This window comes from Labeo rohita, chromosome 25, assembly GCF_022985175.1.
Source record: "Labeo rohita strain BAU-BD-2019 chromosome 25, IGBB_LRoh.1.0, whole genome shotgun sequence".
Classification (NCBI taxonomy): Eukaryota; Metazoa; Chordata; class Actinopteri; order Cypriniformes; family Cyprinidae; genus Labeo; species Labeo rohita.
In genome coordinates this window covers 19,442,259-19,460,716 of record NC_066893.1, presented here as the reverse complement: position 1 = coordinate 19,460,716, position 18,458 = coordinate 19,442,259, and the positions used below count along the sequence as shown (strand labels likewise).

The following is an 18,458-nucleotide window of genomic DNA, read 5'->3' as shown; positions in this document are numbered from 1 at the left end:
AAAGTCAGAATTACGAGATATAAACTTGCAATTTTGAGAAAGTCATTGCAGGAAATTACATTTCGTTTAAATGTTTAAACTCTGACTTTATAAGTCGCAGTTGCGAGTTTATATCACAGTTCTGAAGTCAGAATTGTGAAATGCAAACTCACCATTGCTAGGGAAAAAAGTCAGAATTGTGAAATAAAAAATTGCAATTACCATCCATAAAAACCCATGACTTTCTATAAGTACCAACAATATATTTACTACCTCATGGCCTCATTTTCATTCACAACACTTTAAATAAGGTTTCTATCCTGACTGATTGTGAGTCATGTTTTCAAAGTACCAAAATCCAATCCCTGACTATTTGAACTCAAAAGCGTTTTTCCCCCGCCGTGGTGGCATTTTTCGTCTGTGCATTATGAATATAATTGAATATTTTATCATCCGCTGGCATCTTACACAATATATGAAATTATAATACTGAGCATGTGTAATGAAGATTTCAGTCCTCATTACAAACGGAATATAAAACGACCGCTTGATTTTAGTTTTTACCGAGTTCATCATGAATATTTGAATTCACAAGCGAGCGAGTGAGTCGATCGAGCTTCAACGACTCTTTGTATTTGCTTCATTTTCTATAATTGCCACGCCAAACAAAAGGAGATATTAAACAAGCTCCTATGACTCCATCTTCCCCGGCAGAATTTGTGTGCCCTGCAGGCATGAATAAGCAAAACATGAATATTCAAGACAAGGCCGCTTCTGATCTCCCTTATGCAATCCACACAGGTGATAATGCCGCGCTGCCCAGTCGTGCACAACAAAAACGCGTTTGCATCATTGCTACCTTTTAGGAATGATCATTTGAATGGAGAATAACCATTGGTAACATTCTCACGCCCAGTACTTCCAATTAAACATCATTCTTTATGATTAACACTGCCTAGAGACGCTATTGCTGTCTCGGGTAAAAGCGGGATACTGAATAAGCACATGGCGCCCAACGTGGGGACCTGCCAGCGGTGACAAATCGCTGGTAATCGGTTGCAGTGTATGTTAGCCGCAGCCAAGGAGAGCATTACTTTCATTTCACATTTCTGAAAGAGGTGCGTCTCCCTTTTATGTTGATGGATATTAACAGGGTTTGGCAACGCAGGCGCTTGAGGAACATGTAGGCAGGCCGTTCTATTCCGGTAGAGGAGAAGGGGGCGTCTGAAAGTGGCAAGTGGCTCGTTCGTGTCATCGTTTGTGTTGGTCTGTCACTGATGCTGATTACCTCGCGCTTTAGACGCGCCACTCACACGGTAATGCGTATGAAGAGTTCTGGAAGAGTACGTGGGAAGCTTGGAGGTCATGTTTGACAGCTGAATTATACGCGACTACAGTGGGATTCGTGCTACCTACATGGTCCATTTAGGCCGAAATGTAGATTGAATAAAGCTTGGGAGGATATTTTAGGCTGTTCAAATCATCATTAGCCATTTCGGGTTGATGAAACTTGTCTGTGGTTCTCAAGTGGTGGCTTGTGACTCAAAAAACAATGGTAAATAGACTTAAATTCATGGTTTGCCTAACAAAAATCTGTCATTTATTCATTCTGATGTTGTTTAAAACGTCTTTGATGTTTTGAAGATGTTTTAAAGAACACTGGCTGTTAGTGTTATCACAAAAAAACAAAAACAAAAACAAAAACAAAAAAACTTTTTGGAGATAAAAAGTTTTGATTGACATGACATAACTCATAACTCCAATCATAACAGTTTTGGAATGACATGAGGTTGAATAAATGGCAGAACAGAATTTTCATTGTTGGGTAAAATATTGTGATATTAGGTAATATAGAAAATAATGGGTAAAAAATGCTGAAAAACTGCTTTTTGCCTAATGTCCAAGGTTGTGCATCCAAACACATTTAAAAAAATTTATTATAGAATATATATATATATATATATATAATTAGGCAGTCAACATGGACAGGTTGCTTAACATGCAAAGTAAAATATAATATGGCATTTAGGAACCAAAATTATATATTTTTTTAATTGTAAGAATTTTGCTTCTTTTTTTTTAATTAATTAATTTTTTTTAATAAAATCTTTTTTTAATTAATTAATTAATTTATTTATTTATTTTTCCATATTCAAAATTGTTCTGTATTCCTTTTTAATTTTTCTAGACTGCTTTAATGGTTAAATTTAAAAAACTAATTATAAATAAATAATTTATTATTATTTTATTTTATTTTATTTTCAGAAATATTGTGTTGTGTATTTACATTGCCTGTATTTTAATCATTATTATTATTATTATTATTTTAATTTTCTAGACTCTGTTTTGGTTAAATTAAAAAAAATATATATATTCATCAAAAATGTCTAATTGTCTGAATGTCTAATTAATTGAAATCATGAAACTTGCACAATTTAACAGTGTAATCAAAAGTTTAACAAAAATTATATTATTAAGGCCCTTTTTTTAATTTTATTTATTTATTTATTTTTTTAATTTTTTTTTAACCCAATTCTGTTTCTGGATTCCATTTTAATAGTTTCATTAAATGTTAATAACCAAAAGCATGTCTAATTAATTGATTTAAGAAAATAATCAATTTATTATTCTTTTATTTATTTATTTATTTTTCATAAATATTGTGTTGTTTACATTCTTCTGTTTGTTTGTTTGTTTGTTTGTTTTCTGGTAAATATTCCTTACAATTAATGTTTTAATAACAGTTCCATTAGTAGTAGTAGTAGTAGTACTATAATTACACTAAATGATATTTCTGTCACAGTTTCTTCAAGTTAAACCGAACTTTCATTTTGACGGGCTGCTGTGAAGACCTTTAAGTTTCTGTTTGTACATGATACTATGATAGTTTTTCTCAAAAGAAACGGTAAAATGTTCATGAAGTGACTCAGAGCAGTTCTAGAGATCATTTTCATGTGTTCATGTACTCGGCGACAAAGCTGTTTAGCGCTAAAAATGCAGAACATGCAGGTTTGTATTTAAATAGTATTTTTGCGGCTTAATATTCATTGACACTAGTCCATATCACATTTTTAATTTAAGTGTACTGACCTACTTTTGATTTATTCATCATAAATTGGGCAAATTCTGTGACATTCCGCGTTATTCCGTCAATGTTATTCCGCTGCAATTCCGTCTATTTTCCACATAATGGAAATCATAGGCCACTAATTATTGTTACTTTTGTGTGATTTAACCCTTTTTGATACTGTGTTGTGTGGCCACTTCATGTTCAATATCAAATATGCTAGATAAATCCATTATAAATGCATGGGTTATGACGGATGTGTGCTTGAGGAATCGCTTGATTGGTTATTTGAACAGCAAAGCCGTTTTTAACAAAACAGAGTCTCTGTTGTAGCTGTCATTTATGCCCGTGTCCTACATCTGCTCGCCCCGTCTCATTCCCTAGGATTTGTCCTGCGGGACACGTCAGTCATGTAGCCTGCTACGCACTGGAACGCTAGTTCCGCTGGAGTTTTGAATGGGAATGAGGGACTAAAGAGGCAGATGTTGTATTGGAAATTATATTTAGCTCGGAAGCAAAGAAGGGAGAGTCGCTACTAACAAGAAGAGAAGCATCTCATTTCCGTTGCTCAAGGTTAGCGGAAAGTAAAGGTAAAGCAGTGAATGTGTCACGTCTGTTTGAGGAAGTTTAAGGAATCTAATTTGCAGAGCCAAGGTAATAAGGGACAGGTATGTCCATGCAAAAAAGAACAGATATTTGACACATATTTGACACATTTTCTGGAATTGAACCAAAAATGGCTGCATTCTTGTCTGCTAGTTTTATTACAGTGCTTAGCTTAGAGTGCAATGTGATTATTATTATTATTTTATATATATATATATATATATATTATTATTATTTTTTTTTTTTACTAAATTTACTTAATTAAGTTACATTTTAAAATCTGCTTGGCTTAAAAAAAAGTGAGGACGACTGATGTTCCTGTCAGACTTGCATACATTATATGAAATGTCTTTATGAAGACGTTTGTGAATTTCACATGGTTTACTAGCTCTGTTTGTTGTTGCACTGTTGTGATGAGAACTCAAGGTTTAGCTAATGCCTTCCTCTTCTCTCCGTGTCGCTTATGAAAGATGGTGCCCCATTTTCTTTTCCACTGATTTTCTGTGGCAGAGTCAGAGTCAATCAGCGACACTCCACACTATTCACTGTGGTGACAGATTGTTCCCTATTCTTAAAATGATGTAAAGCGTCAGAGTGGAGATTCATTAATTAGATTACAAAAAAAAAAAAAAAACTTTCTTCACAGTTATTAAGCAAAGGGTATTTTGTAACACTATATATATATATATATATATATATATATATATATATATATATATATAAATAGTAATTTATAGTAATTTGTATATATATATATATATGTGTGTGTGTGTGTGTGTGTGTTTTTTATTAAACAAAAATGTTATTTGTTATAATTAAAGTGTTTTTTTAATTTTATAATATTTTTTATTTTATTTTATTTTATTTTATTTTATTTTATTTTATTTTATTTTATTTTATTTTATTTTATTTTATTTTACCATCATCTACATTTTTTTTTACTAACAAACATGTAAAACATGTAACAATTAAAGTGGGGTTGTATTTTTTATTTTATTTTATTATTTTATTTTATTTTATTTTATTTTATTTTATTTTATTTTATTTTATTTTATTTTATTTTATTTTATTTTTACCATTATCCATCGTTTACCATCATTTTTATTAACAAAAATGTTGTTTTTTATAATTAAAGTGTATGGTATAAATAAAACCTTATTTGGCATTGTTTTCTTTTTTTTTTTTTTTTTTATTTTACCATTACCCACATTTTTATTAACAAACATACTTTTTTATAATTAGTCAAATTTTATTTTATTTTATTTTATTTTATTTTATTTTACCATCATATACATTTTTTTAACAAACATGTAATTTTTTACAATTAAAGTGGGGTTGTATTTATTTTATTTTATTTTATTTTACATCATCCACAGTTTTTAACAAAAGTACTTTTAATTAAATTAGGGTTTTATTTAATTTGTATTAACAAAAGTGTAATTTTTTTTATAAATAAGGTGGTTTTGTTTCATTTTATTTGATTTTATTTTTTTATGACCACAAACTTCTAAATGGAGTCAGACATATGTCCAGTCCAGTCACAACAAGTTGGCCGGCGGCTCCTCTCTTCAAAACTTGTTTTGGTGCCGCTGTCCTGCTAGCTATAAATTGCTGTTACAAACATTAGTTCTATTCTATTTCTAAACACGCTAAATGCAAGACTCTGCCTTGAGGTGATAACACCTATCATTTAATGATTCATCGTTCTGTCTTCCTGTAGTTTCATAGTTGAATGGAACATCATTATGAACATGATAATCCTCACAGCCTCTCTTCACAGTTATATTGTACCATTACAGTCACGTTTCTCTACATTCACCTCTCAAATGCACTTCATGCTTGCTTGCCCCTTTTCCTCAACCGATAAGGAGGTGTGAATATAAAGGTAGAGCATAATTACTATATTGTGCTGTATACCATTCATTCTTTTTGATTTCAGTTTTTTACTTTAGTTCACTGATGCATTTTGTGACTTGACTTTGTTTTAGTTGACCAAAGATTTGTTCAGATTTTTTTCCCCCACTGATTCATTTTGCAACTTGACTCATTTGATTCTATTTTTTTTTTTTTTTTACTGATTTATTCTGACTTGTCTATTTGATTCACATTTGTTCACTGATTCATTTTGTAACTTGACTCTTTTTATTAAATTCCCAAAAGATTTATACTAATTTGCTCACTCATTCATTTCGTAATGTACTTCTTCAATTGTATTCATTCAGATTGTGTTTGGTGATTCATTTTGTAAGTTCATTTGATTACATTCTCCAAAGATTCATTCAGATTTGTTTGCTGATTAATTCTATGACTTTGCTTCAATTGACCAAAGATTTGTTCAGAATTTTTTTACTGATTTGTTTTGTAACTTGACTCATTTGATTCCATTTCGTTTTGTAACATGACTGTTTTTATTAAATTCACAAAAGATTCATGCTAATTTGCTTACTCATTTTATTACAATGTATTTCTTTAATTGCATTCAAGATTCATTCAGATTTTGATCAGTGATTTATTTTGTAATGGGGCTCTTTTGATTACATTCTCCAAAAAATCATTCCCATTCCCCAAGAATTTGTTCACTGATTCATTCTGTGACTTGACTTTGCTTCAATTGACCAAAGATTTGTTCATTTTTTTCCACTGATTCATTTATTAATGCAACTCATTTAATTCCTTTCCCCAAAGATTTGTTCAGATTTCTTCACTGTTACATTCTAACTTGTTTTTTTTATTCTATCCGCCAAATGTTTATTCACTTTTGTTCAATGATTCATTTTGTAACTTGACTCTTTTTATCCCATACCCCAAAAATTAGTTCAAATTTGACCACTAATTCATTCTGTGACTTGGCTTTACTTTATTTCCCAAAGATTTGTTCAGATCTTTTCAATTATTAATTTTGTAACATTTTGTAACTTGACTCAATAAATTCGCCAGTGACTCTTTTGATTCATTTCCAAAAGAATGTATGCAGATTTGTTTAGTGATTCATCTGGTAATGTAACTCTTTTGAGTATATAACTTGACTTTTTGTATTCAGTTCCCCAAAGATTCACTCAGATTTGTTTAATCCTTTCTAAGGATTCATTCTTTTTTCTTTTTTCACTGATCTGTTCTTTAACATGACTCTTTCGATTCCTTTCGCCAAAGATGAGTTTAAATGTGTTCACTTGTTAATTTTATAACTTTATTTCATTTTGTAATGTAACTCTTTTAAGTATATTATCCAAAGATTTATTCTGATTTGTTTACTGCTTAATTTTGTAACTTGATTCTTTGATTCCATTCACCAAAGATTCATTCATATTTTTTCACTGGTTTGTATCATGACAATTTTGATTCCATTTCCCAAAAAAAAATGCTGATTTGTTTAGTGATTCATTTTGTAGTGTAACACTTTTGAGTATATTATCCAAAGATTCACTCATATTTGTTTACAGATTAATTGTGTAACTTGACTCTTTGATTCCATTCACCAAGGATTGTATTTTTTCACTTATTTTCTTTTTAATCATGAATCTTTTAATTCTATTTACAAAACGTACGCAGATTTGTTCAGTGATTAATTTTGTAATGCAGCTCTTATGTTTCCATTCACCTAAGATTGATTCAGATTTGTTCAATGATTCATTAAAGATTTGTTTATATACAGTCATGGCCAAAAATATCGGCAATTCTGTCAGAAAATGCAACCATTCTCTTGTTGTAGTACAAATGTTTTTACAAATGTTACAAAACAGAGAAGAAACAAGATACAATTCCACAAAGAACCCAAAATACGCCCTGGACAAAATTAGTGGCACCCTTAAATTAATATTTGGTAGCACCCCCTTTGGAAAAAATAACCGAAATCAATCGCTTCCTGTAACCATGAATGAGTTTCTTACACCTCTCTACTGGAATTTTGGACCACTCTTCTTTTGCAAACTGCTCCAGGTCATTTAGATTTGAAGGATGGCTTCTCACAACTGCTGTTTTGAGATCTCTCCACAGGTGTTCTATGGGATTGAGATCTGGACTCATTGCTGGCCATTTCAGAACTCACCAGTGCTTTGTTTGTAACCATTTCTGAGTGCTTTTTGAAGTGTTTCGGTTCATTGTCCTGCTGAAAGACCCATGACCTCTGATGGAGACGCAGCTTTCTGACACTGGCCACTACATTGCGCCCCCAAAATTCTTTGGTAATCGTCAGATTTCACAATACCGTTCACACAGTCAAGGCATCCAGTGCCAAAAGCAGCAAAGCAACCCCAAAACATCTTTGAACCTCCACCAAGTTTGAGTGTAGAGACTGTGTTCTTATCTTCAAAGGCCTAATTTCTTTTTCTGTAAACAGTGCCATGATGTCCTTTACCAAAAAGCTCTACTTTTGTCTCATCTGTCCACAGTACATTCTCCCAGAAGGATTGTGGTTTTGTCACATAAGTTTTGGCAAACTCCAGTCTTGCTTTTTTACGCCTTTGTGTCAGCAGTGGTATCCTCCTGGGTCTCCTACCATAGCGTACCTTTTCGACGGAAAGTGCGAGGTGACACTGTTGTACCCTGTGTCTGCAGATTAGCTTGAATTTGTTTGGAAGTTAATCGTGGTTCTTTATCCACCATTTGAACAGTCCTTCATTGTAATTTTTCATTAATTTTGCTCTTCCGTCCACGTCCAGGGAGATGATATTGCGCACAGTGGACACAAGAACATTAAGATCTCTGGAGATGGACTTGTAGCCTTGAGATTGTCCCTGTTTTTCCACAACTTTTTCTTTCAGATCCACAGACAACTCTTCACACTTTTTTCTTTTCTCCATGCTCACTGTGACACACAACACAAAGGTTAAGTCAACTTTTCTGCATTTTAACTAGTTGTAAGTGTGATTACAATATTGCCCACAACTTACTTGCCACAAGTGTGTCTAAATACAAACTACAGGAGCATCACATGTTTGAAAAGCAATTATTTCCAATAAGTGCCAATAATTTCGTCCAGTCTAATTTTGAGTCCTGTGTGAAATGTTATCAGTTTTGACTTTTCTTCTCTGTTTTTTTGTGTTGTTGCAGTGCAAACAAAAACAATAAGCATGCGAATACCAAAACATTTGCAATTGGAAACATTTTCTGAGAGAATTGCAAGGGTGCCAATATTTTTGGCCATGACTGTATCTTTACCGATTCATCCTCTGACCCTTTCTGTAGGTAACCAGTGAGAACCTTTTTCTCTGTCTTTGAAGGCAGAAAAAAATCTGCTTCAAAAGGCAGAGGCCTCTGTGAATAAGTCAGTTCTCTGAATGATTTGTTTAAACCGGAAAAAAAAAATGGCACTATTGTTGAGAATCATTGGATTTGATGCGAACAGGCCTTTATTCGAAGACTGAAGAGGAAACTTGTCAAAACTGGCCTGCAGCTTTCTCTTCATGAATCAAACAATAGCCGAAAGCACTATCCATTATTGATGGCTGAAATACAAATAACACTACACTTTCAGCTTGAAGGTGAACCAACAAACAGCCGTTCCCTTAAGTACTGATGAGTCAGAGGAGACGTGTGGGAGAAAGGCTTTACATCATCAGATCTGGGCTCACAGAGTCGGCTGCTTTTTCTCTCACCTCAACCTCTATCATCTGTGCCATCAGCACAGTACAAACAAAAGTGAAAATGAATTTTCACTTTCCAATTTCTCCCCGTTAATGGGAGCTCCTCGTGTCCCACCAAACAGCGCACGCTCTAAATGCCGACTTGTCCTTCTCGCTTTTGTTGTTACAAGTGGCCACATTGTTTTATATTTTAAAACCAGGGTTACAGTAAGTCATAGGCTGTTTTTGCAATGCAGTACTAGCTGAGTAATATGAAGTATATACTAAATACTGTGGTGATATATGTTTATTCTGACAAATATATCATACTATAGCTATATTAGCGAGTAAAGAGTTCTGTACTTTCTACAATCTTTTGATACCATTAACCAATCAGTGTTGCATTCATAGCATCCATTTTCCTGGAATATCCTCTTCCCGATTGTAACATCTTTCACCTCTTTTCCTTTTTTTTTTTCTCTCTCAGACTACTTCTCGCTCGACTAAACGTCACTGATTGTGCCCATCTCCAGCTGATGGAGATTTGAGTAGAAAACGAGGATATAACCTCATTAGCTGAGGCGACGAAAAGCTATTGAGACTGATCCAACTGATCTATCTGTAACCATGGGAGTAAATTGAACTGTCCTGGTTCAGTAAGTTGATCAGGAAGTGTCTGTGTGTGTGCGCAGGAAAATAGTGTGTGAGTTCATAGGGTTGGTGTCGGCTGAGAGGAGGCATCTTTCACTTTATGGTTAGTGTGTATATTAGAATTCTAATATATAACAGTCTGATTATTGAGTATTACAACAGTCTAAGTAAGAGGTGTGTGTAGTTATGAACCAAAAAAAAAAATGTGTGTGTATATATATATATATATATATATATATATAATTATACAGTTTATGTCAATTGTTATATGTAAATTAATGATTTAAATTAATAGTTTTAAGAAGGGGAGATTTTTATTCATTATTTATTTATAGTGTTTATTACCTGTTTTTATTTATGAAAAATATCGTAAATTACATGAGGCTATTATTACTATTATTATTTCATTAATGTTATTAATAAATGTGTATTATAGTTAATATATTGATTCATATTTTTAACTGAATTAGTTATATACATTTATTGATGTAATTTTTTAGAGATTATTCTAATTTTTAGAAAGACATTTAAATTGGTGACTCTTTATTTATAGTGTTTATTAACTGTTTATTAATTATTGTTAATTATTAATTAATATATTTAATATTTAACTGAATTAATTATATAAATTCATTGATTATTTTTTTATAGTTATACTTTTTAGATTGATCGATTTTAAAATGGAAGATATTTCATTATTTATAGTGTTTATTAAGTGTTTTTACTTATAAAAATATTGTAAATTACATTATTACATTTTTATCATTAATATTTTTAATAAATGTGTATTATAGTTAATATGTTGATTTATATTTTTAACTGAATTATAGAAATTCATTGATTTATTTTTTTCTGTATTTATAGTTATAATTTTTAGAAAGAGATTTGAAATTATTTTATTCATTATTTATTTTGTAGTGTTTATTAACAGATTTTTTTATTTATAAAAATATTGTAAATTACATTTGGAAATTATTATTATTATTATTATTAAATAAAGTAGTAAATATGTTGGTTATTATATTAAATATTTAACTGAATTAATTATAAATTAATTGATTCATTTATGATTTATAGTTATATATTATAGATTTAAAAAGGATAATTTTATTAATTATTTATTTATAGTGTTTATTAAGTGTTTTACTAATAAAAATATAGTAAATTACATTATTATTATTATTTTTCATTAATATTATTAATACATGTGTTTTATAGTTAATATATGGATTCATATATTTAATATTTAACTTAATATAAATTCACTTTATAGATAATAGAATTTTTTACATAAAGATTTTAAAAATTGAGATATTTTATTCATTATTTATTCATAGTGTTTATTAATTGTTTTTACTTAAAAATATTGTACGTTCTATTCTTCTTATTATTATTATTAATACAAATATATTATATTTCATATAATGATTTATATATTTAATATTTAACTGAAGTAATTATATAAATTAATTGGTTATTTTTTTATAATGTTTTAGATATAAATAATAAATAATAATAATAATATTATTTTATTAATTATTATTAACAAATAAATGTTAATATTAAATTAAATATTAAAATTTAAAAATATAAAATTATACAATTTATATACTGATTAAAATATTTTAGATTTAAATTATATAAATTAGTTTAAAGAGGTGAGATATTTTTATTTATGTGTTTATAACCTATTTTTACTTATAGAAATTTTAATTACATTACTACTATCATTAATATTTAATTAATATTATTAATAAATGCATATTATAGTTCATATATTAATTAATATATTTAATATTTAATTGCATTAATTATATAAATTCATTGATTCATTTTTTTTATAGTTAATGTTTTTTATATATAGATAGAAACATACATACATACATACATATTTAATACTTATTTATGATGTAAATTAAGTTCTATTTGTTGATTCATACAAACACACACAGACACATTTTTATATCACATTTTATATCACACCACAACTCATTGGACGAGACATGCTGCACACCAAGAATAATACAATTTAAGTAACTCCAGGATTGCTTATCGATTTTTGTGATTATTGTTGCATCAGGTGGCACAGGCAATCGTTTTTGTGCCCTTTCCTAATGGTGACCAAATCAATCATAAGCAAATTATACAAGATCTATATCACACTGCATAATGCTTAGCAGTTACACTGAACACCCATAAAATAGATTGGGGTAGGACGGATGTGACTGGAAGAGAAAGATGGGGCCTTGATAATACCCCCCTTCTCTTATTTATCTGTGTTGTAGCTGAACTGAGCGTGAACTGTAACTCATTTCTTGATGAAGCTATGTGTCTGGTCAAAAGAGCACTACAGACACAGGACTTCCTCTCTGAGGTAATACTTGTGTTGATTCCTCTCATTGTCAACCATTTCATCTCTTTATAAATAGTTAATGTGAACAAATGTGCAAGACACAGTTTTCTTTCCAAAAACTCCCACTGTTCTGTCATTTCTTGTCTCAGTGAGCATCAAATGCTTTTCTATTTTTCAGCGGGTGATTATAAAGGGGGAGTGACTTGCGTTAATGGCTTCATTATAAGTTTTTGGATCATAAACTGTATAAATGATGATTGTATTATAATCCGTATACACTTGAACAACAGTATTCTTAATTAAAGCCTTAACTAGCTCTCACCCGCTGTGAAATAAATGTTTTTAGAGCAGTTAGCATTTGCATGCTGGAGCGTGATGTGTTTGCTTTTGACAATGAGTCAGGAGGCTTTTGATTGGATGTTTTTGATGTTGGCGGAATCAAATGGCCCGTGGGTATTTAGTTTGTGAGGTCGTGATGAGTCAAGTATTCATTGAGTTTTTTTGAGCAAGTCTAAATGATAATTGGGGATTCTGTTTTTGAGGTGGGTGGAGTTAATTGGCAGTCAAATTACCATTAAGAATTTGTTTTTTGAGTCAAATGCCTGTATTTTATATGACGTCATCACTATTTGATATAATAAGCTTTCTGAAGTGAGTGGAGTCAAAGTCATTGTTGATTGTTCAGTTTTTGAGATGGAGTTAGATTCCTGTAAGACGTTGTTTTTGAGCTTGAGTCAAATACCCAGTTACCTTTGTGTTTTGAGGTTAGTGAAGTTAAAATTATCAGGTGTTTAGTTTTTGAGGTTGGGTGGAGTGCAATTGCCATTAAACATTCTGTTTTCAAGGTGTGTGGAGTCAAGTACCCAATGAGCATTCTTGTTGATGAGGTCAAAATGATATGTTCTGTTTTTGAGGTTGGGTGAGACTAAAAAACCAATGAGTGTTGGTTTTTTAGGTTGGGTGGAGTCAAATGGCCAGTAGACATCCTGTATTTGAGGTGGGAAGAGTCAAATTCCCAATGAGCATTCTTGTTGATGAGGTCAAAATGATATGTTCTGTTTTTGAGGTTGGGTGGAGTGAAATTTCCATTAGGCATTCTCTTTTCAAGGTGGGTGGAGTCAAATACCCAATGAGCATTTAGTTTTGCGGTGGGTGGAGTCAAAATTATCTTTGAGAGTTTGGTTTTTGAGGTTGGGTGAAGTGCAATTCCCATTAGACTTTCTGTTTTCAAGGTGGGTGGAGTCAAATACCTAATGAGCATTTAGTTTCGGGGTGGGTGGAGTCCAAATTACCAATGAGTGTTTGGTTTTTGAGGTTGGGTGGAGTCAAATGGTCTTTAGACATTCTGTAATTGAGGTGGGTAGAGTCAAATTCCCAATGATCATTCTTTTTTTGAAGTTGATGAGGTCAAAATGATATGTTCTGTTTTTGAGGTTGGGTGGAGTGAAATTCCCATTAGGCATTCTCTTTTCAAGGTGGGTGGAGTCAAATACCCAATGAGCATTTAGTTTTGCGGTGGGTGGAGTCAAAATTATCTTTGAGAGTTTGGTTTTTGAGGTTGGGTGGAGTGCAATTCCCATTAGACTTTCTGTTTTCAAGGTGGGTGGAGTCAAATACCTAATGAGCATTTAGTTTCGGGGTGGGTGGAGTCCAAATTACCAATGAGTGTTTGGTTTTTGAGGTTGGGTGGAGTCAAATGGTCTTTAGACATTCTGTAATTGAGGTGGGTAGAGTCAAATTCCCAATGATCATTCTTTTTTTGAAGTTGATGAGGTCAAAATGATATGTTCTGTTTTTGAGGTTGGGTGGAGTGAAATTCCCATTAGGCATTCTCTTTTCAAGGTGGGTGGAGTCAAATACCCAATGAGCATTTAGTTTTGCGGTGGGTGGAGTCAAAATTATCTTTGAGAGTTTGGTTTTTGAGGTTGGGTGGAGTGCAATTCCCATTAGACTTTCTATTTTCAAGGTGGGTGGAGTCAAATACCTAATGAGCATTTAGTTTCGGGGTGGGTGGAGTCCAAATTACCAATGAGTGTTTGGTTTTTGAGGTTGGGTGGAGTCAAATGGTCTTTAGACATTCTGTAATTGAGGTGGGTAGAGTCAAATTCCCAATGATCATTCTTTTTTTGAAGTTGATGAGGTCAAAATGATATGTTCTGTTTTTGAGGTTGGGTGGAGTGAAATTCCCATTAGGCATTCTCTTTTCAAGGTGGGTGGAGTCAAATACCCAATGAGCATTTAGTTTTGCGGTGGGTGGAGCCAAAATTATCTTTGAGAGTTTGGTTTTTGAGGTTGGGTGGAGTGCAATTCCCGTTAGACTTTCTATTTTCAAGGTAGGTGGAGTCAAATACCTAATGAGTATTTAGTTTCGGGGTGGGTGGAGTCCAAATTACCAATGAGTGTTTGGTTTTTGAGGTTGGGTGGAGTCAAATGGTCTTTAGACATTCTGTATTTGAGGTGGGTAGAGTCAAATTCCCAATGAGCATTCTTTTTTTGAAGTTGATGAGGTCAAAATGATATGTTCTGTTTTTGAGGCTGGGTGGAGTGAAATTCCCATTAGGCATTCTCTTTTCAAGGTGGGTGGAGTCAAATACCCAATGAGCATTTAGTTTTGCGGTGGGTGGAGTCAAAATTATCATTGAGAGTTTGGTTTTTGAGGTTGGGTGGAGTGCAATTCCCATTAGACATTCTATTTTCAAGGTGGGTGGAGTCAAATACCCAATGAACATTTAGTTTTGGGGTGGGTGGAGTCCAAATTACCAATGAGTGTTTGGTTTGTGAGGTTGGGTGGAGTCAAATGGTCTTTAGACATTCTGTATTCGAGGTGGGTGGAGTCAAATATCCAATGAACATTCTTTTTTTTGAGGCCGGTGGAGTCAAAATTACCATTGAGTGTTCTGGGTGGGGTGCAATTCCCATTAGATATTCTGTTTTCGAGGTGGGTGGAGTCAAATGCCCAATGAGCGTTCTGTTTTGAGGTGGGGGGATCCATATTACCAGTGAGTGTTCATTTTTTGAGGTTGGGTTGAGTCCAGTAGACAGTAGACATTCTGTATTATGGTGGGTGGAGTCAAATGTCCAATGAGCATTCTGTTTTGAGGTGGGTAGAGTCAAAATGATCATTGAGTATTCTGTTTTTGAAGTAGGTAGAGACAAATGCCCAATAAGCATTCTGTTTTGAGGCAGATGGAGTCAAGTGGCCAGTAGATATTCTGTTTTTTAGGTGGGTGGAGTCAAATGCCCAATGAGCATTTTGCCTCGAGGTACAGTGAGTTTAAATTACCAATGAGTGTTGGTTTTTAAGGTTGGGTGGCGTCAAATGGCCATTTAGATATTCTGTATTTGAGGTGGGTGGAGTCAAAGGCCCAATGAGCATTCTTTTCGAGGTTGATGAGGTCAGAATTATCAGTAAGTGTTCTGTTTTTGAGGTTGGGTGGTGTAAAATTCCCATTAGACATTCTGTTTTCAATGTGGGTGGAGTCAAATACCCAATAAGCATTCTGTTTTAGGTGGAGGGGGTCCAAATACCAATGAGTGTTGGGTTTTTGGGGTGGGTGGAGTCAAATACCCAATGAGGATTCTGTTTTGAGGTGGTGGGGGTCTAAATTACCAATGAACGTTCTGTGTTTTGAGTTTGGGTGGAATCAAATGGCCATTAACCAAATTAATGTCCGATGAGCATTCTTTTTTTGTACTTGGAGAGGTCAAAATTATCATTGAGTGTTTGGTTCAGGTTGGGTTGAGTGAAATTCGCATTAGACGTTTTGTTTTTGAGGTGGGTGGAGTCAAATGGCCAATAATCTTTCTGTTTTGAAGTGGATGGAGTCAAAGTCATTATTGAGTGCTCGGTTTTTGAGGTTGGGTGGAGTTGAATTTGCATTAGGGTTTTTGTAAGGTGAGTGGAATCCCAATAATAATTTGACTGTTCTGTTTTTTAGATTTGGTGGATTCGAATGGCCATTTGTTCATGTGTTAATTGGTATTTGATGATGTCATTTCTTTTATTACCTCTCTTAAATATGACACCTGAACTGTTGTTTGAATTATTGTTAGCCTTTGAGACCATGTTGCTTAGGGCTACTGCAGAATGTGTCATGCACTGCAGTGCACTGGGTGAAATACTGAAAAGTAGACATTTTAAAAGCAAGACGTGTTAGAGGGGCCGTCAGTTTTTTGAGAACCATAAAAGGGGACAAAATACTGTTCCACCTCTCAGTTGTCATCAGACGCAAGAGCAGGAAAGTGTTCATAAATTATTTCTGTCAACAACAAAATGGAGCCCCTCAAAAAGAGAGGAAAAACATGAAGTCATTGATGCTGTTCATAGCAAAAGCTTCAGTTTGGTTCATCAAATATTTACGATCTAAATTTCAGGCAATGAATACATAATGACACATGAGTTGGAAATCCAAGTCAGAAATCGTTTAGTGTAAACATGGCTTGAATAGACAGACGGCTAATGTTGAATTCTCAAGTCATCTCAACTGACATCCAGAGTTTCTGTTTCTCTGCGTAGGTTCACTTTAAACTATAGACAGCTGTAGGGAGGAACAATTTTCTTGCCGTTTCCGCTTTGCTGCCCCCCTGGGGTGCATTGGAAACTGTCCAGGACAACCGTGTTTTTTGCCTCCAAAATACAGTAATTTCCTCGTCTCCAGACCCCCAGAATATGGCATTTTTGTTTACGATGAAACTCTCTAAAGATGTGGCTCTTTGCTTGAACTTCTTCAGCAGAGAGCCGCAGCTTTTCTGAGAGACTTTAAAAAGTGGGTTGTATTTATAGTCATGCGGTTCTGTTTGTGGTTTCCGTTAATTTTTAATGCACCTAAAGGCATCTTAGTTCAATCGGCCGTATCCTCAGAAAAAAAGTCTGGTTGAACAAACTGTTCAGAGGCGGAGAAGACTTCCAACTTCCATCTTTTGTATTCACGCAGCCATTATTGATGTCTATGAAAACTGCTATAGCATTTGATAAAAAGCCTGGATATTGTATCGTATTTATTTTCAGGTGGCGACTGTGTAATACTTCATGTTCCCGCTCATTCCAGATCAAGAATGACCCAAAGAAAGCGCACAATAAATCATCACACGGAGCACCTGCGATCTGAGACTCAATAGTCGCGCTCTGCCGCGGCCTATCAATTTGCTAATGTTTGAACATTGTGTCTTATAATTGGCTTTCAAGAACTGAATGTGGGGGAGTCTGTAGTTGGCAAGCTGCCTCCAAATGCCAGTAGGATTTTGTCAGGAGATAAAGCTCAGCTGCTGCTCGCTCTCTAATCAACAGACTGGTTGTGTGGTGCGCTAGATAGCTCTGTTCACCGCCGACCTTTCGGTAACCTGTAAAGGTAGACGCTGATATGGGAACGTCACAATTCCAGCGTTTTTAACATTCGCACCGATACACAGACTCACACAGAGACAGACAGATTAGTTATCTTGTCTTCAAACAGACAGGTAAGCTGAATCAGATATTGGATCGCAAAAAAATGGTTTTTGATGTTACTTTGATCCCCGGAAATGCGTTAAAGAGCTCATGAAATCCAAATTGGACTTTTAGTTAGTTTGAAGTTGATTTTCTGTTCTTTGTAATCGCTTTTTTCTTTTGATTTATTTCAGTAATCGCTGTTCTCTCACCGCTGAGGACCTCAACAGACAGTGGCTGAAGCCAGACCCCAATTTAAGCCCCACAATTTACCACACCAAAGGCTTCCTCTATTACCTCAACAGCATAGGCAGGACTCCGCTGGTAAGTTTCCATTAAATCTCGCTGCACTGTAACTGACCTATTGAATCCTAAAGTTCCACGAGGGGCTCGCCGGAAATTGCTCCATGATCTCGGAGCTTTCCACTTCTGAATGCAGGTCAGGGATGACCAAATCCATAAATGTGTGTTAGGGGCCACTGATCTGGATATTAGACCGTACAGACTGAAGCAGGCCTGGGTGGATAGAAGTGCTTCGTTGTTTATCAGAAAACAACTGCACTTTGAAATGACTACTTCTGGGAATTGGATTAAATGAACCATATTACAAAAAGTAATGAAATCATGACTGACATAAGTGTGATCTCCATATTTTGAGGTTTTTTGCATCCTCAGATTCCAGATTATCAGATAGTTGTAGATCTTAACAAACCGTGCATCAATGGAAAGCTTATTAATTCAGCTTTCAGATGATGTATAAATCTCAAATTTCCAAAAAATGACTGGTTTATGGTCCAGGGTCACATATGACAATGG

At 33.7% G+C, this 18,458-nt stretch overlaps 1 protein-coding gene across 5 annotated transcripts in view; it reads left to right on the top strand.

Moving 5' to 3' along the window:
- LOC127156274 (cytosolic carboxypeptidase 4) overlaps window positions 1-18,458 on the top strand; it is a 249,185-nt gene that overhangs the window by 167,875 nt on the left and 62,852 nt on the right. For all 5 annotated transcript variants that reach the window (XM_051099028.1, XM_051099029.1, XM_051099030.1 and 2 more), the window contains one exon: window positions 17,837-17,966. In XM_051099028.1, coding sequence (XP_050954985.1) covers window positions 17,837-17,966 — 130 coding nt within the window. The remainder of the gene's footprint in view (window positions 1-17,836; window positions 17,967-18,458) is intronic.